The sequence below is a fragment of the Xiphophorus couchianus genome, unplaced genomic scaffold (genome assembly GCF_001444195.1).
Source record: "Xiphophorus couchianus unplaced genomic scaffold, X_couchianus-1.0 Scaffold1000102, whole genome shotgun sequence".
NCBI lineage: Eukaryota > Metazoa > Chordata > Actinopteri > Cyprinodontiformes > Poeciliidae > Xiphophorus > Xiphophorus couchianus.
Window position 1 is genome coordinate 725,001 of NW_020963015.1, and position 21,703 is coordinate 746,703.

A 21,703-nucleotide genomic window follows, 5' to 3' on the forward strand; every position below is an offset into this window, starting at 1 on the left:
TCCTGATATTAAATCCAGTTTGGAGGCGAAATCTGATCCCTTTAAATGACTCTCAGATAATAACCACCAGAAATATCCATCTAAAAGCAAAAATTACATTTTCTCTTTATAAATACAAGAGAATCTTTGATATTTAGGAGCTGAAGTATTTCTGCCGCTTCGCTAAAACAGCAGCTGATATTCTGACCCACTCAGATCCACAGCCGAGGTCCTGTCCAATCAGAATGAAGCAGAGCTGCAGCGCCGCCTGGTGGAGCGGCAGGACGAGGTCAGACACATGCAGCAGATCCTGGAGGACAAAGTTCAGCTGCTGCAAAAGGTCCAGAGACTCTTCCTGATTGGCTGATCACCCAGAAACGGTCATCATAAACTGAACACCTGAGCGTTGTGGTTGTGTGGTCCAGGAGGCCGAGGCGGCCCGGAGCGAGGCCCGGCGCATGGCGGCGCTGGCGGACGCCGAGGCCCGGCGCTGCCTGGCTCTGCAGAGGGAGATGCTGGAGAAGATGGAGGAACACGGAGACTCGGCTCGAGTCCAGACGAGTCCGACTGACACAGACAGGTGACTGAAAACCTTTTCACTCTTCCTCTCCAACATAAACCCAACATCCGTTCACCACAGACTTCATGTAGATCTGGTTCTGGGCGAGTTCTTCCCTCAGATCTCTGAGCTTCACTCCACTTCCTGTTTCAGGCTGGTTGAGGATTTGGTGCAGCAGAAACAGTCGCTAAGTCTCCAGGTCGAAGAGCTCCAGGTCAAAGTTCATGACCTTTCATCCTCGCTGGAAAACAGAAAACGAGACGCCGAGGTATTTTCACCCCATCTGTCTTTTGCTGACGGCCAGAGCAAAAATAAAACTTCAGACTGAAGATTTTAAACTAATGAAAAATGTGAAAGTATTTAATAAAGTCTGTAAATAATTAATCAGATTTTAATCCAAATATTTATCGACTAAATGAGCCAGTCCAGTGTCAGAGAGAAGTGGCTTCATCGCCTATTGCTGTTAGCGAATGTAGCTTGTGCGTCAGATATACTGGTGTACCAGAAACATGCAAAGTTCCAACTGGAACCTTTATATAAAAAAGTCTAAATAATCATACAAGAAAAGGTTTCAATGCAATAAATCCATATAATTAATCAATCAAAGCTAATTAAAACAAATGTTTGGCTGAAATAATTTTATTCATCTGATTAAACACAACAAAAAAACAGCTTTAATTATTCTGTAATTAATGTGGCTTTAAAAATATTAAAACAAACTTGATGCGTATTTTAAAAAAATTGTCTATTCAAAGTTGAAACATATTTAACATTTATGTTTTTCTGTAATTTATTGAACTTTTCTGGAGTTGGAGTTTGAATCCCTGAGGGAGATTTCCTTCATGTTAAAATCTGAAACTAAAAACAAAATAAATGTTAAATTAGAAACATTTAAACCACCAGTCGTTTGAGCAGCTTCTGCTGAAATGATGGTGGAATCCCACAGGGTCGTGTGTTCGGACCTCTGATCTTTTCTGTTTTTTCTCGGTTGGACTTCATCAAGATTACATCCAACATGGCCGCTAAATTTCCTCAAACATGTTTGATGAAACTAATCAGCTGCATTAGGGAAGTTAAAGTCAAAATGTTTGGAGTCATTGCTCTTCCTTCTGAAGGTAAAACCAGCCTCAGAAAACGACACGCAGTTATTTACTGCTTTTACTGCACTGAATAAAAACTCCAGAAAACTCCTAAAATCTGTTTATTTTTAAAATGAATTCCTGCGGTTTAATATTTTGTAGCGCCACCTGCTGGTGCACCAGGATAAAATCTGATTAATCTCTGGCTTTTATACATTTTTATTTAAATAACCAGAATTTATTTTATTTTTCTGTTCTCTTTGCACCTTGCAGCAGACAGATATCCTTTATAAAGTCTGTTCAGTTTTTATAAATGTTACATAAAAATGTTGTTTGTAATAAAACATAAACATTCGTCAGTAAATTAGTTTGTAATCGCGATCCGCTGACCGTTCGGAACAATGACCATTTCCTGAGCAGCAGGAGGAGAAACCATGGCGACGGCTCGTCCGTCCCCGTCAGCTGTCCCCGCCGCCGAAAGTCGGCCATGTTTGGCATTTCCCTCTGATTGGGATTAATTGATCTTTGATTGCGAGCCTCGTCCCAGACGATGGATGGTTGCCGTGGCGTCAACGGAAAGTGACAGATGTGGATCCGGTGGCGGTCCAGGAAGACAAACCCCACATGGCCGTAGATCTATCAATGTAGATGCTGCACAATGTGACGGATGGAGACGTTTGGTTTATCTGTGAGGCGGTGAAACCAGACGCTCCGGTTGCCCCGGAAACGGGCTTGAACCAGTTAATGGACGGCCTGGTACGATTCTGTTGTGATATAAATGACTGTGTCACAGCAGTAAGAGCCCCACAGAAACTGCTCTGTAAAAACATTCCCACTTGCGGCAGGTTTATTTACGACAGCAGTCTAGTTTATTGGTATTTATAGAAATAATCAAGCCAATAATCCTGAGATTAAGGTCAGTTTTTAGTGGATTTTGAACATCATTTATTGGAATTTACTGTGACAAAATGATGATGTTAAGAAATTTATCTTAACATCATGATAAAGTGATCATGATGATAAAGTGAAGAGGAGCGGCAAAAGCAAAGGTGGCGGATTAGCAGCGATGATGTCATCCAGGAAGTGTTGCTGTGGAGTAATAGATGTTAGCGTGTTGTAATAGTCATGAGACTGACATGAAGCCAGAGGCCTGTTCAGAAATGTTGGTAGACTGACTGCTACTGCATGTTGTTTCTTCCCACCGCGGCAGAATTTAATTTCTGTTTGGGATGAATAAAGTAGCTTTAAATTTGACGTGACCAGTCTTCCATCCGTCCATCACTGGTCCCAGTCTGTCTCTGCTGGGGAAACTTTCCTCTCCCAGTGAAACATTTCAGCTTATTTTGAGGCGTACTGTCCCTTTAAGACGACAAGCTGAAAGCTGGAAGCTCTTCTCCAGAACTGCAGCAGGATATTCTGTCCAACCTGCACCAGAAAAGCTTGATGTTTTTTTGAGGATATTTTTTCCAGATTCTACCATCGGTTGCCACCGGTAACCAAAAGCTCGCTCTCAGGATACTTTTTATTTTCCAGGAGGAAGTGATTAATTTCTGGAGGAAATGTGACGTTTCCTGGTTGTAGGCAGACAGTGAGGTGAAGACCAGGGCAGAGAAACCGCTCTTCCTGTCAGTACAATTAATTTCAAGAGGTCTCACTCCTCCACAAATTTCAGAGCAGAAAATAAACGACAATCCCCTTTCTGACTCAGTAGCTTTTAAAGTCTGCCTCATTTTCTTGTCTTGGGGGAATTTCATGAAGCATTATTACTTTGAATGTTTTTCATGCAAAGTGTTTAATATATGATGCTAACATACTGCAACAGATTTATTTAAATGGTATTAAAGACAAAAGTCTATTAATATAAAAGTAAATAAATAAATATCAGTTTGTGGAAACAATGAATTTGACTCACGTTACACTTTTCTCTCAGTGAAAGCATTTTATATAAACATTTTGGGAAAATAAAATGTTATTTTTGAATATTTAGTCATAAAAAGAGGAAGACACGGTTGAATTTCTGCAAATACGCATAAATAATAAAAATAGCTGATTTTTTCCATTTCTTTGATAAATTCATCAAAATAACTGTTAAAAGCTGCATTCTCCGGCCTGGCCACATGGTGGCGCCACGGTCACAGAACAGCCATTCATCGGGGATTTTTGTAGTTTTTGGAGTGACGCATCTTCCTTCATACATATGATCTTTGGTTGCGGAGTGACGCATCCTGTCTGACATAGAGGATCTTTGTGTTCCTCTCCGTCGCCTCTTCGCAGTGAAAGCAGCGGTTCCGCTCCGCTGGTTCTGCCGTTAACTGATACCAGAACCAGAACCGGGACCGTAAAGATTCTGACCCTGGAGAAGGAAAACCGGGATTTATTTTCCTTGTCATCGGAAGGTTTAAAGGAGCCGCGAATTAATTTCCCTAAAACCTTCCGGAAATAACAAAATAAAAAAATCACAGCCCGGAGGAGAATCTGCGTGATTCCCGACCCGCCTGCGGGATCCGGCGAGATTTGCGCCGCATCACCATCAGCCTGCGGGACTCTGCGGCGTCATTCATGATTGAAATCAGATTTAATTGAGACCTGAAGACCAGTCGTGACCTCTGACCCCTGCGGGATGCTGGACGCGGTGAAGATGAAGGAGGCCTGCCGAATCTGCGCGCGGGAACTGTGCGGGAACCAGCGGCGCTGGATCTTCCACCCCGCAGCCAAGCTGAGCCTGCAGGTGCTGCTGGCCCACGCCCTGGGCCGCGGGCTGGGCCGGGACGGCCGCGGGGAGTTCGCCTGCTCCAAGTGCGCCTTCATGCTGGAGCGGATGTTCCGGTTCGACACGGTGGTGGCCCGGGTGGAGGCGCTGTCCCTGGAGCGCCTGCAGCGGCTGCTGCTGGAGAAGGAGCGGCTGCGGCTCTGCATCGCGGGGCTGTACCGCAGGAGCAACCCGGGGGAGGCCGGCGGGGAGGACGCAGACCTGGACGGCAACTACTTGGACCTGATCCAGGACGACCTGGTGTTCTCCGGGTTCGAGTCCTGGGCGGATCGGGAGGATGCGGCGCCGGACCAGCCGCTCCACCACTGCACCGGAGCCGAGGCCGGCCAGAAGACCCGCAGGTGCCGCGGCTGCGCGGCGCTGCGGGTCGCGGACTCGGACTACGAGGCGGTCTGTAAGGTTCCGAGAAGGTTCGGGCGCAGGAGCACCTCCTGCGGGCCGTCGACCCGTTACTCCGCCTCCACTCTGGGGATGGAGGACCTGAGCAGGACCTCCGAGGCAACACCTGTCCCGATGGATGTTCCTGCAGCCGAGGCGGACAAACGGAGTCACAGCCCCGCATCCTCCGTGGAGTCTCTGGAGCTCCACAGAACCAAGGAGGAACCGAACCCGAACCCGGAGGAGACGTGCCCCATCTGGAGAAAACCCCAGACTGGGAGCTCCCTGTCCGGGGCGGAGGTGCTGCTGGGCCTCCTGCGGGGCTGGGAGTACCGGCCGGTGACCCCGCCCAGGGGCAGCAAGCTCCCGGTTCTGGTCAAATGCAAACTGGATCCGAGCCTGTCCTCCCACCCGGCCGTCCCGGAGGTGGTGGTGCTCTGTCCGGAGGAGGAGCTGCAGGCGGAGCTGGAGGAGCAGTGGCTGGATGATTACCTCCAGTGCGGCCCGTTCCGCCTCCAGCAGGTAGATGGAGACCAGGAGACCCGAGGCGGCCGCTATCAGGGCCCGGGGCCGCGCAGTGGCGGGAAAAGTGGCCATGCGCCATAGGGGCGCCGCCTGCAGAGGGCGCCACATGTCGGGGAACTGAGTATTTCTAGTTAACATTTTCTGGTTATAAGGTGTCATATAGTTGAGTAAGAAAGAAGCAACGTAGGTTTTTGTCTAATGTTCCGATGTCGCTACAAAATATTTCGATAAAATTTTACGTCCATGAGGTCGAACATCCATAATCAGGACTGAGCAAAGTTTTGTCAAGTGGGCCAAAAAACAAAAAGAACTCAAATCAAGGAAATAAAGTAGTTAATTTTTTATGTTTAGGAAAGGAAGGATTTGATTTTGCTGAAATAGAAGACAGACATTTCACACATTTAATATTTAGAGCACATTTATTTCCAGTTATAAGAACAGAATGTCAAGATGCTTGCTAATATTTAACCATCTTAAATAAATTTACTGATTTGTTGGATAAACGAGGTTTTGCTTCTTATAAAACGGTGAATACTTTCTATTTAACATTTTCAATCGTAAGAAAATTATGTCTGTAATAAATTTATAAAAAGTAAATCTGCATCAACCACCTTTAATGGACGGGATAAATTTGTATCAGTCTCAAACTTCAGCCTAAGGGCCACAAACGGCCCCCAGGCCGCATGTTGGACATCCCTGCTCTGGATTTAAAAAGTCAGCCGTGGAACGGGAGTTTTTCCTGTTACCACGCCCCAAAGTCCGTATCCTAGCAACCCCTGCGTCGCCTTGGCAACAGTCTCCACGCGGCGGCCTTCATAGCTCCCATTGTGATGTAAATGATGGGCCTGGATGTGGCAGAGAGCTCCCAGTTTACCCAGCGGAGCGAGGAATCTCCAGGCAGATTTCACCGAATCGTCTCTGTAGCGGTTAGCCAGGAGGAAGGCGACCGCTGCTGGAACCACAGGAACCAGGAAAAGAGCTGCTCCCAAACCAGTTTCCATGTGGAACCGTCAGAACGCACGTAAAACTGGGACGTAAATGAAGTCAGACGTTCGATCAGAAGCAACCAGCTGTTTCACCAGCAGCTTTTCTGCTTCTTAAAACTTTGTAAAAAGAAAATGAGATTCAGTCACAAAACGTCTGACTTCCTGTGAGTCGTTTAAACTCTGAAACATTTCTGGGGTTTTACCAGATTTCTGCTCCTGATGCTTCATGCTGTTTCTGTCTTTCCTGTTTCCCTGACGCGTTTCCTGTTTCCCTTTTGCGTTTCCCAGCAGCTGATCGGTGAGCAGCAGGACCAGCTCTGTCGGTACCAAAGCGCCGCAGGTCGGTGCGTGGGAGAACTGCAGCAGGCCCAGAACCAGGTCCGATCGCTGCAGGTCAACATCAGAGAGAGCGAGGCTCGGAACCAGGTACCAGACCCGGCTCCCGGGCCGGAACCGGCTCCAGGGCCGGTCCGGTTCCGAGATGCAGAGGATGTTTCTGTCTGGTCTGCAGAAGCTGCAGGAGCGTCTGGCTGCCATGGAGCTGCAGCTGCGCTCGGCGCAGGACGAGGCGCAGCAGCAGGAGAGACTTGTCCAGAACCTGACGGACGGCGTTGTCTCCAAGGAGACGGAGGTGAGACCAGCATAACGCACCGCATGCAAAAAGCTACTGGCTAACGGCTAGCATTGGTGCTAGGTCTGATATATGAAAGAAAAACAGACGCAGTGCTTTGCTACTGTCAACACTACGACAGGAAAAAGTTTCAATTACAAAACAATATGCTGGAAGAGGGACGTAGCTCAGTTATGCTAGCTTGACTTTGACAATCGTAACATGTAGATGCTGCAGAATTTATTCAGTTAAGAACCATCAGTAGACGATCAGTTATTAATAATCACAAAATAAACATCCAGCCTGAAAACATGAAACTGTAACAGACTGAATGTTCTGATCTTCATGGGGAAATGTTTGAGTGTTTTTCCATGATGAATCCTGATTCGATAGTGGAGCTGTTGTTGCTATGGCAACAGCCTCTCTGTGTGTAGCCGACACAGAGAGAATAAAGTGGCTTTGAGTTTTTCCTGCGACCTGCCTGAATGAACAACAGGTGCATCTCCAGGTTTATTTGTTGCAGGTTTCTGATCTGAGCAGAACCTTGGAGGAGCAGAACCAGGCGCTTCGTTCCCTCAGGGAGGTCGCTGACCGCAGCCAGGTTTGTGCTGTCATCTGAAACTCCGAGTGTGTCCATGAACCACAGAGTTACTGGAACGAAAATCACAAAAAGAAATGAGCAAATTTCATAAAAACTCCCGTTTTGATAGAAGGCTTTCGCTCTGAGATGATATTGTTTTTCAGCCATATGGGAACAAAATTTCACAAAACTGTAATGGAAAGATTTATTTTCACATCACGAGTCACATGATGAACATCCGGCTTTTGCTACTGGAGGAAGCGACAAAGAAGACGACAGGAAGTGGTCTTTGTGGTTTGTTGTTTTTTCCAGTGCGCTTCACAGCATCACAGTTCATAAACAGTTTAGTTTCGTTCCAACGTGTAGAAACCATAAGGCTAATGCAAAATGGCCGCATAACGCCGCATATGTAGCTGCTCCAAGTGGGCGGGGCTTGTTGCTCTGACTCAGACGCCGAAGTCTCCTCTTATTGGCAGATAGATGATGAGCGCTAGCGCCACCATGGCTGAATTATGAATGTGTCTCATGTTTACGTCAGTGATTTATGTAAACAGAAAATATTTTCGGTCAGAAATATTTGGTATCATTTTCTGTTTTTTTTGCGTGTGATCTCTGGAAACGCCACAGCTGCATAGTTTTATTTTTTGACGTTAGCAGAATGCAGACATGCATTTGTACAGTGCAGCTAACTGACCCGCCGCCCCTCCCCAACCCGTAGCTGTCCGGTACCGAGGCGGCTCCGGGTCAGGGCGAGGTTCTGGCCTTGCAGGCGGCGCTGTTCCAGGCTCAGCTGGAGCTGCAGGCGGCCCAGCGCGCTCAGCGCCGGGCGGACCGCGCTCAGGAGGACCAGAACCGGGCCCTGGAGAGGCTGGAGCGAGACCTGCAGGGGGCGCTGCAGCACCGCAGGGAGACGGAGCGACACAACCGGGTCAGTGGACCCGTTGACTGACCCTGCCGGACGCCGGCGCCTCCAGCAGAAGTTCTGATGGGTTTCTGTGTCCAGGAACTGCAGCTGATTCTGCAGACGGTCCGGTCCGACCTTCAGGTGAGGGAGGAGCAGCTGAGCGAGGGCGAGCAAGAGAGACGGAGGGAGAGAGAGGAGAGAGAGCGCAGCGTCGCGGAGCTGAGGGCCGACCTGCAGCTGAAGGAGCAGCTGCTTCAGGTCAGAGGTCAAACTGCAGCAGCAGAGCGAACTATTCCTTGCACTTTTTTTTTTTTTGCTTTAACATTTAACTTTTTCTAAATTTAGTAAACAAATCTAAAAAATGTTTCTTCATTCCATATTGATGTATTTCTCTCATGAAGGCGATTCCTTTCATCATTTTCTATATTTTATTCTTCTAGATTAATATAAAAGTCTGTAAACAGTTTCTCCTCCTTTTCTTCCGTTATTAAATAAACGTATTAATTTTGTCTGTACTGCAGGAATATGGTGAGATGTTGAAGGAACCGAAGGAGAACAGAGACTCTCGGCTGCAGAAACTTCGGCAGCGAATAGCGGAGAGAGACCGAGCGCTGGAGGTGAAGCAGATCCTCCGATTTATCTTTATTATCATGAGCTGAAACTAAAACCTGACCCGGTCCTGCTGCTCCGGCCTCCCTGCAGCGAGCCGTTGACGAGAAGTTTCGCTCAGCGGAGCAGCGAGACGCAGCGAGTCGGCAGCTGCAGCTGCTGCTGCGGGAGAAGGAGCGAGACCTGGAGAGGCAGCGCCGCGTTCTGGCCAACAACGAGGAAACCATCGCTGTAAGTGTTCGCTCCGCTGCGGCGAGGCGCCGGCTCCCTGCCCACCCTCTGTGTGTCTGACCCAGAGCCTGGAGGCGCTGCTGAGGGGGAAGGAGCTGCAGCTGCAGCAGCTGGCCAACGCCTGGACCGGCGCCGGGCGGCAGCAGCGGGACGCCGACGAGCGGACCAGTCAAATCCTGAGGGAGAGAGACAGCATCATTGAGCAGCTGCAGGCAGCGCTGCTCGCTCGCACGCAGGAGACCCAGGTGATTTAAACGTTCCTGGAATCGGGTTGAAATGATCCTACTGCAACGATTCTGTCACTGACGTGGTTCTGGTTCCAGAACCGGTTCTGTTCGCGCCACGTCTGTTACCAGAACCAACGATGCTGGACGATAAATCGTCCCAGAAGTTATCACAATAAACAATAATGTTGTTTTGAGACCATTTTCAGCTAATATGATGCTAACAATAAAGCTAGAACAGATTCTCAAAGATCAATAAACATTCAAATTAATTAATATGTAACACTAGAAATATAAAACATTTCAAATATCCAAAATAAACAAAACAAATAAAAACTGCTCAGCACAGGTTAGCTTCTCTTGTCTAGTGAAGGAAAGCAAAACAAAGTTAGCCAAGTCCAGCTACATGAAGCTAACAGGCTACAAATATACAATATATATATACAGTTTTTTTTTTTCTTTCTGTTTCCTGCAGGACCTGTGCTACTCTCTGCTGCCTCGGGTCCAGTCGGCGCCAGGTCAGGTTCTGGAGGAGCTGAAGCTCCGCCTCCAGCTGAAAGACCGCCTCTTCCAGGAAGTGATGTCAGACCGGACCCGGCAGGCCCGGGAGCACCAGGAGCAGGTCCAGGATCTGCTCAGAACCGTCAGCGCCAGGGACCAGTATATCCAGGTACTGGTGGCCAAACTGGAGGCCCGGGGACCAGATCTGGCCCGCCGAAGCTTCTCATGTGGCCCTCCAGACTCCAGAAAAACACAAATACTTCACGATTTCAGCTGTTAAATATTATTTAAAAAATCAAATCAAAGCAGTTTTCACCTGTTTGCTGCCAAATTACATCAATCGGCAGAAAATCAACAAAATTAGTTTATTCCACAAAACTGTCACAAGCATTGGATTTAAGTGATACTAACTCCCACCTGCAGGTGGCAGTATTTCCTACTTGATGTCAGGTTGCAGTTTGTGATCAATGTCAAGGAACAAAAGTTGCATTTTCCATGAAACGAGAGAAAATATTGCAAAATGTCCTGGGAATATTTCAACAATCACAAAAACAATCATGAAATCAATCAGAGTGAAAACATGTTCAGTAACGATTCGTTCTAAGTTTGACTCTTTGGAGGTTTTGGACTCTGACACGCTGCCGACTCCCTCAGGACTCAGCAGCCCGACTCACCGAGGTTCTGGAAGAACAGACCCGCAGAGTCCAGGAGCTGCGGCAGCAGCTGGGCTCCAGGTCTCAGCCGAACACGGCTGCAGCGCTGCAGCAGGAGATGCAGCAGGAGCAGAACCAGGAGGAGACGAGGAGTCGGGCCGAGCAGCTGGAGCATCTGAGCCGCAGTCTGAGCCTGAAGGAGGAAGTCATCAGGGTGAGACGCTGCAGCTAACCAGGCTAGCAGGGCTAGCAGCTAGCATGTTCTGCTGCAGAACATATTCCTAGAAAAGGAAATAATAATCTGATATTTTCTTGGGGATCTAGCTCCCCCTAGCAGTGCTGCTGCTGTTCATGTTCTGCTGGTTCTGGTTTGGTTCTGCCCTGCAGGACCTTCAGAGGAAGATGGCGGACCCGTCTGACCTTCCTGTGGTGGAGCGGCTGACCCTGGAGGTCCAGGAGCTGAGGGAGGTTCTGGTCCGGCAGGAAGCCGCCCGGCAGCCTGAGTTTGGAGGTGGGCATCAGAGAAGCCGGTACCTGTAGTTCCCCTCCGCGCCGCTGGGGGCGCTGTTACCATGGTGACGGGTTGGAGCGACGGGCAGCGGCTGCTTGATCTGGGTGGAAATACTAACCTGAAAACCTTCTGAATGTTTGTAAAATAAAATGAAAGTTATAAACTGTGTTTACATCCAGGATAAGACGGAGAAACCAACAGTGACAAAAAATTAATCAATCTTTTATGTGCATATATTATTATTTTCAGTAAATAAAAATTCTTTATCACTCTTACTGTTTTTTTGCTTAAATTATAATAACTATGCTTCATTTTGGCACCATCACTTTGTGTAAGTACGATTGTTAAATATTATTAATAAGCTCATAATTCAGTTTTAGTGTGACTAACAGCATGTTCAGACTTTGGGTTTCTGTGTTGAAATGATAAGAAAATCTAACCAGCTGCTTTTTTCCAGCGTTTCCTGGTCTGATTAATGGGATGTTTTATCATTATTTATTTTGTGTGTGTGTGTGTGTGTGTGTGTGTGTGTGTGTGTGTGTCACGCTGTTTTCCTGCCTGGAGCCTCGATAATAAATAATAAAGCTGCAGATTTTGCATCGTGTGTTTGTGATTTTAAACTGTTGACTCCAGATTCCTCCTCTCAGAAACACAGAGACACAAACAGCAACGCTTCCTTCTGTCAACTACAACTAGTCATATATTTAATTTTACATAAAGTTAAAACATCAAAACTCATTCTTGTCTGAAACAAATGTGATTATTGAGCAACAGCAGTAAAAAAAAAACCCAAAAGCATCATTTGAACCTTTCTTGGCTGCATCCAGGTGGGTAAATTCACAGGTAAAACACTAAATCGGGGCGTGCCGTGGTGGCGTAGTGGTTAGCGCGACCCGTATTTGGAGGCCTTGAGTCCTCGACGCGGCCGTCGCGGGTTCGACTCCCGGACCTGACAACATTTGCCGCATGTCTTCCCCCCTCTCCTTCCCTGTTTCCTGTCAGCCTACTGTCATTTAAGGGACACTAGAGCCACAGAAGACCCTGGAGGGGTAAAAAAAACCAATATGCTAAATTGATCCACAAAAACATAAATAACTCACAAACTTAACCATAAATTATTCAGTTTTTATGAATAATGAAACCATCAGGAAGTTCAGTTTTGCTTTGGATCCATTTATCTTCAGACCAAAACTGATTTTCCCTTCACTGGTCATCAGGAAGATTAAAATGTTAATTAAATCAGGCGTGTTGGAAACATGCAGTGGAGCTCAAACTGCAGCAGCTTTGAACAGGAAATCAGTTTTTCTGCCCCAGATTCTCCTGGAAGTTGCAACATGTTGAATGAGCATTTCCTGGAAGTTCATCTGGGTTTTCCAGGTTTTCCAGTCTAGCTTTCACTCAGTCAGTCAGGAATCCACAGCTGAAATTTTCCTGCTTTCTCTGCATCTGTTCCCCCTACAGAGCTGAGCGGTGAGGACAAAGACGAGGCAGATGAAGATGTGAAGAGTGAGTTCACTGATGAAGATGATGATGAGGAGTGTGCTGCCCGGGTAAGAGCTCCAGCAGCAGTCGCTAGCTAACCACATGCATAGCATTTTTACTAACTTGGAAAATGTTTAGCGTACTTCTCTTCCCCTAAAGATTCCCAAAGATTTTCTGGGCCCTTATGAATTACAATAAACCCCCAAAAACAGAATCGACTGGGCACAAACATCGTTCAACCAGACATAAACCTACACAAACATTTTCTCTTCAAACTCCACTGAAGTTTATTTCACACTTCAGGTTGCAACAAAACAAACTGCAAACCATCTTTACAGTGAAACACTTTTGTGTGACTGTTTTTTTTGTTTTCATTCATCCATACTGCTTCCCGCCTCCCCTGCAATGGCACTGCGTCCCCCTAGGGGGCGCGCCCCACACTTTGGGAACCACCGAGCTAAAGTAACTTTTCTGGGTAAATTATAAAGTGCTGATTTACTTGACTGTTTAATAAAATATTGATCTGGTACAGCGCTTTAGCGTTAGCTTCAGCTAAATACTGTGTTGGTGTAGCGCTTTAGCTTTAGCGGCTCTAGTGAATGATTAGTATTTTATTATTATTGCAGATACTTTTTAGACAATGGTGCCTAATTATTAATAATCTCCTCGTTGCCGTTAACAGCTGCAGTGAGATTTTGCTCGTTGCTTCCTGACAGGGTCGGCAGCTGGACGCTGAAGGGCTGATGGAGGTCAAGCAGCTGGTGGAGCAGAAGCAGGTGGTGGAGAGAGAGCTGGTGGAGCTGAAGGCTCAGCTGGAGAAGGCCGGCTTCTCCTCGCTGTCCCAGATGAGGTAAGGCGCTCCGTGATCCGCCGAGCAGCGCGTCCAGGTACCGACCCAGCGGGTCCAGGAATCGCTAGCAGGTTAACTTGGTGACCGTTTGACTCTCCTGGTGTCTCTTAAAGGAGAACTTTGTTCAGCCTGCGATCAGAGAACGAAGACTTGAAGCTCCAGCTGGCTGGCGGCAGGCAGGCTGCGGAGGAAGAGGAGGAGCTGGATGTGACTGTGGAGGAGGAAGAGGAGGAGCTGGATGTGACTGTGGAGGAGGAAGAGGAGAGCTCTGGGATGTGGGAAGCTTGGGATGGAGATCCGTCTCTGTCCGACGTCAGGACTCAGAGCCATGACGACCAGAAGACAGAGGAGGGTGACAGAGCGGAGACGCTCACCGGCTCCTCACAGGTAGGACCGGAATACGATCACCATGGCAACCAGTGGCTTTAAAGGGCCAGCATCATGTTTTATAGCACAATAAAGAAACTGTTAACTGCAGTTATTAAAATGATAAATACATCACATGTTTACCAAATATATTTTTATAGAAATTTTCCATCTCCAGTCTGAACAAACTGCTTTTATTTACTGCAGTAACTTCAAACTACAAGCCCAGTTTGGAAGAAATGAAAAACTAAATAAAAAGCTCAATGACCAAAAATAACAAAAACAGTTTTTCAGTTCAACAATGGAAAACTTAACATTATCATACATTTTGGAGACAAAATGTTACTTCCTGATTTACCACCTTGAAATTGGGTCTCTGTCACTTTAAGAAACTCCTGCTCTTCCTGAAGCTCCGCCTCCAGGAAGTCGTCCCAACATGGTTCTTCTATTAACCTTTAACAACGTTTCTACCAGAGCAGCAGCTCTGATAATGAGCTCAGCAGCTGTTTCCTAATTGCTGAGTGGGGGAGGAGCTTCACCTCGAAGGCGGGGCTAGGTCCCCCCAGGCGGTTTAACAGCTGAATGGTTGCCATGGAGATTAAAGGATTCCTCAAACATAAATGAATCAAAACAACATTACAGGTTTGTTTTTTATGAGGGAAAAACATGAAAACATGATAGAAAGATACAAAAAAGACATTTTAGAAGATACTGGCCCTTTAAGGAGCCAGTAAAGATACTGGGACTGGTTCCTGCGGTTTCAGGTGAATCAGTTTCTCCAACCTGGAAGGTTCTGGTTAAACTCTCACATCTCCTACAGAAAACATCTTAAGTCAGGAATCCTCAGCTGTTCTGTTTGGCTGATATGAAAGGAAGGACAGTAGCCATGTTGTTTCTCCCCTGCCTGTATCCAGGATGACGAGCCGTCCAATCAGCAGCGGCGGCTGGACGCCTCGCCCTCAGCGGCGTGTGGGAAGACGGTCCGTCTGCAGCTGAAGAGCCGGGAGCTGCAGGAGAGGCTGATGGTGTCGGAGGCCACAGTGCAGGCTAAGGCCGAGCAGCTGCAGGACTACAGAGAGCTGCTGGGTGAGCGCAGACGCAGACGCATCAGGCTGCAGACGCTGCGCAGTCATGTGACCCGTTTGTCCCTCTGCAGCAGAAACAGCCGTGCAGCAGGACAGCAAGCTGGTCCAGGTGGACCTGCAGGACCTGGGCTATGAGACCTGCGGCCGCAGCGAGAACGAGGCTGACAGGGAGGAGGCCAGCAGCCCAGGTAGGACTGGGGGTCACTGGGGGTTACTGGGGGTCATGGGGGCCACTGGGGGTCACAGAATCAGGCCTAACCCCCTCAGCTTTTCTTGTAGTACACTCAAACACACAGCAGAGGGCAGCAGAGGGCCTCGTCTTTAACCTGCAGCAGAGCTTCAGACATGTTTTTATGATAAATGATCAGATTTAGCACAACCAGCTTAACTAGTTATGATAACTAACTAGTCAAGCAGTTCATTTGACTGAACCGAACCAAAAGCTTAACTGAGCCTCCCAGTTTGTTCTGGTTAGCTCCAGGTTTCTAACTGGGAGTCCCTGGATAATCCACGCTGGAAAATGCTGATGTTTGGGAAACTGAGATAATCTGAACTGTGGTTCTTCCATAAGACGCCATGATGTTGACGCTCTGCTGCTGCGTGTTTCAGAGTTCGACGACCTGGAGATGTGCACGTCTCTGGACCTGGGCTCTCAGTGGTGGCCCGGCGGCGCTCAGCCCTGTGGTTACCCCGGCGACGGGCCGTCGCTGCGGCGCCTGGTGGAGGACCTGCGCTCGCAGCTGTGCCGCTCTCAGGCGGTGATCCGCGGGCTGCAGGGCCGCCTGCGCCGCCTCTCCGCCCCCGGCGAGGTCGGCCGCTCCCCGCAGGCGGAGGACGACGAGGGCTGGCGGTCGTCTGACGGAGCCTCGCAGCGTCACCATGACAACGGCCTTCAGGAGCTGGCGTCCAGAGTGGACGCTCTGGAGGACCAGCTGAGGAAAGGAGGCAGGAGGGAGGAAGGAAACTCTGCAAACTGGCCGGGGTTCGTCCAACTCATAGAAACATGATGAAATCAGCTGATTCATAATGAATTCTGGGAAAAACTCCAAGAAAAACATCAGATTATCCAGCCATCCATTTTCTTACACCCTTATCCCTTTGGGGTTGGGAGGGGTGCTGCTGCCTCTCCAGCTGCCAGCGGGCGAGAGACACGCCATCCATCGCAGACATCAGATTATATTCAGGATAAATCAATAAAAAAGATATGAATTAAAACAGATTGTTAGAACCAAGATAAAACCAGAAGAAAATGAAAATGCAATCACACAGAAAACACATTAAATGTTGGATTAAAAATGAGATAAAAATCAAAATGGAAGCAGAAAAAATCTGGATTAAATCTGGGATAAAACCTGCTGAAATCTGGAAACGTGACGATACATTTCAGCATCAAACTAGAAAGACAATAAAATCAGGACTGAGGAGAAAACGTCTGCTAATCTGCTGATATATCATGGTTAGCACTTCAGAGCTAACGCTATTTAGCTTTAGCTGAAGCTAATGATTATATTAGCATTTTAGTGTGAACTACTATTTATTGTTAGCTAACCTAATATTTATGATTAAGCCTTTAGCATCACTAGTTAGCGGTGCGGCTCAGTGGATCAGGATGAATCAAAAACTAATTAAACCAAAATCACAGAAGGAAAAGCAAACCAGGATAAAGTCGATGATGATGTTACTTTAATCTTTTTGTTTTCCAGCTCAGTGGTTGATTAGCTCCATCAGGTCGCTAACCAGGCGTAGCAGCCCGGTGTCAGTCTGAGGATTCTGAGAACCCGTCCTTCTGAGAACCCGTCCTTCTGAGAACCCGTCCTTCTGAACGTTGTGAACCTGCAGCTAACGGCCATTTTGGTTTCCTGCAGGAAGTTGGACTCTCTGCTGAAAGCCCAGGCCAGAGAGCTGTCGCTGCTGCGCCAGCGGCTGCGTGAGGGCCGGGCCGCCTGCGGCGTCCTGCGCCGCCACCTGGCCGACGCCACCCGGGCCTTCGAGGAGCTGCTGCGCGCCAACGACGTCGACTACTACACGGGCCAGAGCTTCAGGGAGCAGCTGGCCCAGAGCGCCGCCCTGGCCCAGCGGGTCGGCGCCAGGATCGCCGGACGTGAGTGGCCCCGGGTTCCCGAGGAGCTCAGAACCAAACGGACCCTCGCTGACTCCTGCTGCCGTTTCCCAACAGGAGATCCGTCTGAGGACCCAGAGGAGACGACGGAGCTGCTCGCCGTCCGGTCAGAACTCTCTGCTTCCTGTTTGGGTTTCTGCCGGGAATCGATGCTTTTCAGTGGAAACTATCGGGAGGACGTTTCCTCCTGAGGGCAGAACCGATCCGGGTCGGCTGGTTAAAAACAGACCTGATGGATTCACCAGATAGAAATCCGTGTCTGAGCTCCCGAACCGGTTCTGCTGCTCATAGAACCTGTTTGGACCCGTCTTCTTCTACTGCAGAGATTACACTTCATGTTGGACCGGCTGGACAGGAACCAGAACCGTCCAGCCGGTCCGTCACATAGCTAGGCAGAGGTTCTGGAGGTTATCAGCTGTTTCTCTGCTGCTTTTTAACAGGAAGAAACATTTTAAACCTGAAACTTTAAAATTTATGTTGGAGGAAAAAAACACAACTTTAGATTGAAATATTGTTTTAATCAATAATCACTTTAATCAATTAATATTTAATTTTCCTTGTGGAACATTTGTTTCCCTGCTAATAGGGGAGCCAACTTTTTATCTTAGCACACGTAGCTTTCCCTAAATACATTTTCCAGAAATCGAATTGATTCCAGAATCAATAAACATCTTAACTGTCAAAGTTAAATGTTTATATTCATGCTTTTAGCTTTTATTTTGAAGTGGCTGTTATTAGTTCCATTTCATTTCCTCACATTTTCCCTCTTTTTCCCAATAACTTTATTTCACACAAAAACAAACAGGAACAAAATAAAACATGAATACAACATTTAAGGGTGTCAGATAGTTGAACTGAAGTTAGCACTTTAGTGCTGTAGCATTAGCTCCAGCTAAATGCTGTGTTGTTGTAGCATTAGCTCCAGCTAAATGCTGTGTTGTTGTAGCATTAGCTCCAGCTAAATGCTGTGTTGTAGCGCTGTTGCTTTAGCTCCAGCTAAATGCTGTGTTGTTGTAACATTAGCTCCAGCTAAATGCTGTGTTGTTGTAACATTAGCTCCAGCTAAATGCTGTGTTGTTGTAGCATTAGCTCCAGCTAAATGCTGTGTTGTTGTAACATTAGCTCCAGCTAAATGCTGTGTTGTTGTAGCATTAGCTCCAGCTAAATGCTGTGTTGTTGTAACATTAGCTCCAGCTAAATGCTGTGTTGTTGTAACATTAGCTCCAGCTAAATGCTGTGTTGTTGTAGCATTAGCTCCAGCTAAATGCTGTGTTGTTGTAACATTAGCTCCAGCTAAATGCTGTGTTGTTGTAACATTAGCTCCAGCTAAATGCTGTGTTGTTGTAGCATTAGCTCCAGCTAAATGCTGTGTTGTTGTAACATTAGCTCCAGCTAAATGCTGTGTTGTTGTAACATTAGCTCCAGCTAAATGCTGTGTTGTTGTAGCATTAGCTCCAGCTAAATGCTGTGTTGTTGTAACATTAGCTCCAGCTAAATGCTGTGTTGTTGTAGCATTAGCTCCAGCTAAATGCTGTGTTGTTGTAACATTAGCTCCAGCTAAATGCTGTGTTGTTGTAACATTAGCTCCAGCTAAATGCTGTGTTGTTGTAGCATTAGCTCCAGCTAAATGCTGTGTTGTTGTAGCATTAGCTCCAGCTAAATGCTGTGTTGTTGTAGCATTAGCTCCAGCTAAATGCTGTGTTGTTGGGTGATGAGTGCAGTTCTGTTGACATGAACCGTTTTTTTTTATTTTTACCAAGTTGAAGAGAAAACTTCTGTTTCTCTTTAGGCTTTTACTTCTGGGAACTTAGAAAAAGAAAAGAATCAATCAGAAACTCTTCTGTGATTTTTTACTATTTATTTACGGATAAATTTTATCTCCACTGAAGGTTTTATATTTTACATTTTTTTACGATTCTGCTGTAAGAAAACCTGAATTTATGTCAGATCGTTTCCTTCTGCTGGACGTCGTGTCCGACACCAAACTCTGAGGAGAAAACTGGAACGTAAACCGAGATTAGTTCTTGTTGCCAGGCGGAAAGAGATGAACTAAAGGAGGGAAAAAATAGGAATGATGAACCGTTCAGAGAGGAACGATGGATGGATGGAATAATAATGGTGTCTTAATTTCTGCTTCAGTCTAATTGTATAAATTGCTGTTACTCATAAAAATCCTCAGATTTAATCTCTTATTTCCGGTTAATCTCCTAACCTGACCCAAAGCTTCAGGTGCAAAGCAGCAGAAATGGTTCTGCTCTGGTTCTGCTCTAATCATCATAATTCATGTTAATCCCAGTAATCCCAGCACCATCCCCTTGGTGTTTCCAGGCTCTGACCTCTTGACCTCTGGGATTCCCAGTGTGAATGCAGTGCTGGTCTGGCAGCAGCTGCGGCTCTGCGCCGGCGGCATGTCGTTAGTCGTTAGCGCAGCCGCTAATCAGGTTAAGCTATTAAAGCCCGGCTGGGGGGAACTGGGTCAGGAGGAGCTAAAGGCTGCAGCACCAGGCGCGCTCTGCTGCAGCGGAGCATCAGGAGCGGCTGCCGCCAGACTCCCCGTTATTAAGCTGGAGCTTCCTGTCCTGACATGGAGAGATTCTCCGGCTGCGGTTCCTGACCTCAGCGCCGTTTGGATCGGAGGGTCCACTCGGGTCGGATCGGAAACGCCAATGAAAGAGGAACTCTGCCTCTCTCTGGCTGCTGGAGCGTGAAGCCCTGCGGAGTCCGGCCATCCGCTGCGTTCGTCACTGGATCCCGCGGCTCGCTGGCGGCTCGTGGGACGCAAACAGACTCGGTTTGGAAAGTGGAGGGATTAGAGCTGAGCGAGCAGCTGAGCCACCATCTGCGTGTTGGAGAGCCACCGAAGTCTCCCTGGCAGTTCAGACCTAATGAGGATTTGCTGAGCTTTTCACCTGCTCGCTTGCCGCTCTCTTCATCCCTTGGGGTCACGACCCCGGGCGAATGAGGCAGTCGGAGTGCGGTGGCAAGCGCTCGGCCGCGGCGGGTCGGTAACCCGGCGGACGGGTCGGAAGGTTCAGGATGGCGCCGCTGTGGAAGACGATGCTGTCGAGGAGCAGCCCGCTGTACAGAGACGCTCTGTTCTCCTTCAGCCTGTGGGAGTGGAAGGCGCAGGAGAGGGAGCTGCAGCAGCTGAAGAAGCAGACGGACCAGGAGAGGAGAGCCATGCTCACACAGCTCCACAAGTAAGACCGACCCGGACCCAGCAGAACCCAGCAGAACCCTAAAACCGAGGCATGGGGCAGTTAGGGAGGGGCAACATGTCAGGATGTCAAATCAATTGCAGCCAAAATCCAGAAACTTTTCGTCTAGAAACTTTTCGTCTAGAAACTTTTCGTCTAGATCCGTTCGTTCCTGAGAACCTTTGCTCTGGAAACCTTCAGGTTTGCTGGGTGTAAACTTGAATACCAGACATGAGGCTGAGAACAAAATGATTAGATTTTCGCCACTGCGGCAGTGAGAACGGATTTCAGTGGTTCGGGTCGACCATGCGGTACCCTTCAGTCCAGTCGGGTCGACCATGCGGTACCCTTCAGTCCAGTCGGGTCGATCATGCGGTACCCTTCAGTCCAGCCTCCAAACTGGACTTCATGCCAGTGATGTGGATCTTGTTCTGGTTTAGATCTGGACCTTTGAAAGCTCCACAGAATCTGTTCAGGATTCTCAAAGCTTTTCAATAGACATTCAGAAGAGAAATGTGAGTTTTTGTAGCAGGTTCCTTCATCAGACTGGTCTAATTAAATCCAGAGCCGCTCATGCTAACTTAGCTGTGGATTTGTTTCCTCTTGAATTAGCAGACGGCAGTGTTGTTTAGATCATCACTGCTGTTTGTGCCCCAGTGAAGCATTGATTCCTGTGACTTTCAACGCATCTCGTTAATTAAATCAGCTGCAGGCCACACATTTCAGCTGCAGTCGTGCGGTCGGGTCCGTCCCCGTTTTTATTTTTATCCGGTGGCTCCGTGTCAGAGGCGAGCGCTGCTCCTGTGAACATGTGAGACCTGCAGTCACTAAGAGGTTTCCCTGGAGCGACGCCACGCCAGCAGGTGACTCACTTCCTGCTGATGCTCATCAGGTCACAAGGCAGCCGCTCCGACGTCCAGCTCATTAAACTCACATTTACTTAGTTTTACTCATCAACTTTTTTCTCTAAATATTTAATAATCTCTAAATATCTAAAATATTTAGATCCTCTTTTAATTTGGCTTCTTATTCCTGCTTTGCTCTGTAAGTTACAGGAATGTAACTCGTGATTAATGGATGGAAGAACTGAGTTCAGGTAAAGAAACTTGGCATCTTCAGGAAAATGCCAAGTAAGCTGCTCTAAAGTAACATGTAAGTTCATGGAAAGCAGCCGACTTCCCATTGCTGCAGTGCTGAGTACAGCTAGCTGAAGAGTTAGCTGTGCTAACCTAAAACCACTAAACATAAACACTGAAGCGCTACCAAAACACAGAATTTAGGGGACGCTAATGCTAACGTGCTACACCAGCAGTGGAAGATAATGCTAAAGCACTATACTAACACAGTATGTAGCAGATGCTAATGCTAAAGCACTATACTAACACAGTATGTAGCCGATGCTAATGCTAAAACACTAACTAGAATTTAAATTATATCTTCCTTCAAAGACTACAACCCTTGTGGACCAGTTTCATTTAATCTTGTTTTAGAGAACAGGAAGAGAG

The 21,703-nt window shown here is 47.5% G+C and overlaps 1 protein-coding gene across 11 annotated transcripts in view; it reads left to right on the forward strand.

Moving 5' to 3' along the window:
* Nucleotides 1–21,703, forward strand: part of pde4dip (phosphodiesterase 4D interacting protein) — a 78,714-nt gene that overhangs the window by 46,805 nt on the left and 10,206 nt on the right. For 3 of the 11 annotated variants that reach the window (XM_028011812.1, XM_028011817.1, XM_028011816.1), the window contains 22 exons: nt 196–319; nt 405–559; nt 692–806; nt 6,565–6,702; nt 6,788–6,907; nt 7,410–7,487; nt 8,185–8,394; nt 8,470–8,628; nt 8,892–8,987; nt 9,073–9,210; nt 9,276–9,455; nt 9,910–10,104; nt 10,590–10,802; nt 10,976–11,099; nt 12,561–12,649; nt 13,298–13,431; nt 13,545–13,818; nt 14,712–14,883; nt 14,954–15,070; nt 15,492–15,864; nt 16,748–16,983; nt 17,059–17,107. In XM_028011812.1, coding sequence (XP_027867613.1) covers nt 196–319; nt 405–559; nt 692–806; nt 6,565–6,702; nt 6,788–6,907; nt 7,410–7,487; nt 8,185–8,394; nt 8,470–8,628; nt 8,892–8,987; nt 9,073–9,210; nt 9,276–9,455; nt 9,910–10,104; nt 10,590–10,802; nt 10,976–11,099; nt 12,561–12,649; nt 13,298–13,431; nt 13,545–13,818; nt 14,712–14,883; nt 14,954–15,070; nt 15,492–15,864; nt 16,748–16,983; nt 17,059–17,107 — 3,489 coding nt within the window. Of the gene's footprint in view, nt 1–195; nt 320–404; nt 560–691; nt 807–3,851; nt 5,288–6,564; nt 6,703–6,787; nt 6,908–7,409; nt 7,488–8,184; nt 8,395–8,469; nt 8,629–8,891; nt 8,988–9,072; nt 9,211–9,275; nt 9,456–9,909; nt 10,105–10,589; nt 10,803–10,975; nt 11,100–12,560; nt 12,650–13,297; nt 13,432–13,544; nt 13,819–14,711; nt 14,884–14,953; nt 15,071–15,491; nt 15,865–16,747; nt 16,984–17,058; nt 17,108–21,703 lie in introns of those variants that run through there. The other 8 variants (XM_028011807.1, XM_028011810.1, XM_028011811.1 and 5 more) reach the window with 6 other exon arrangements.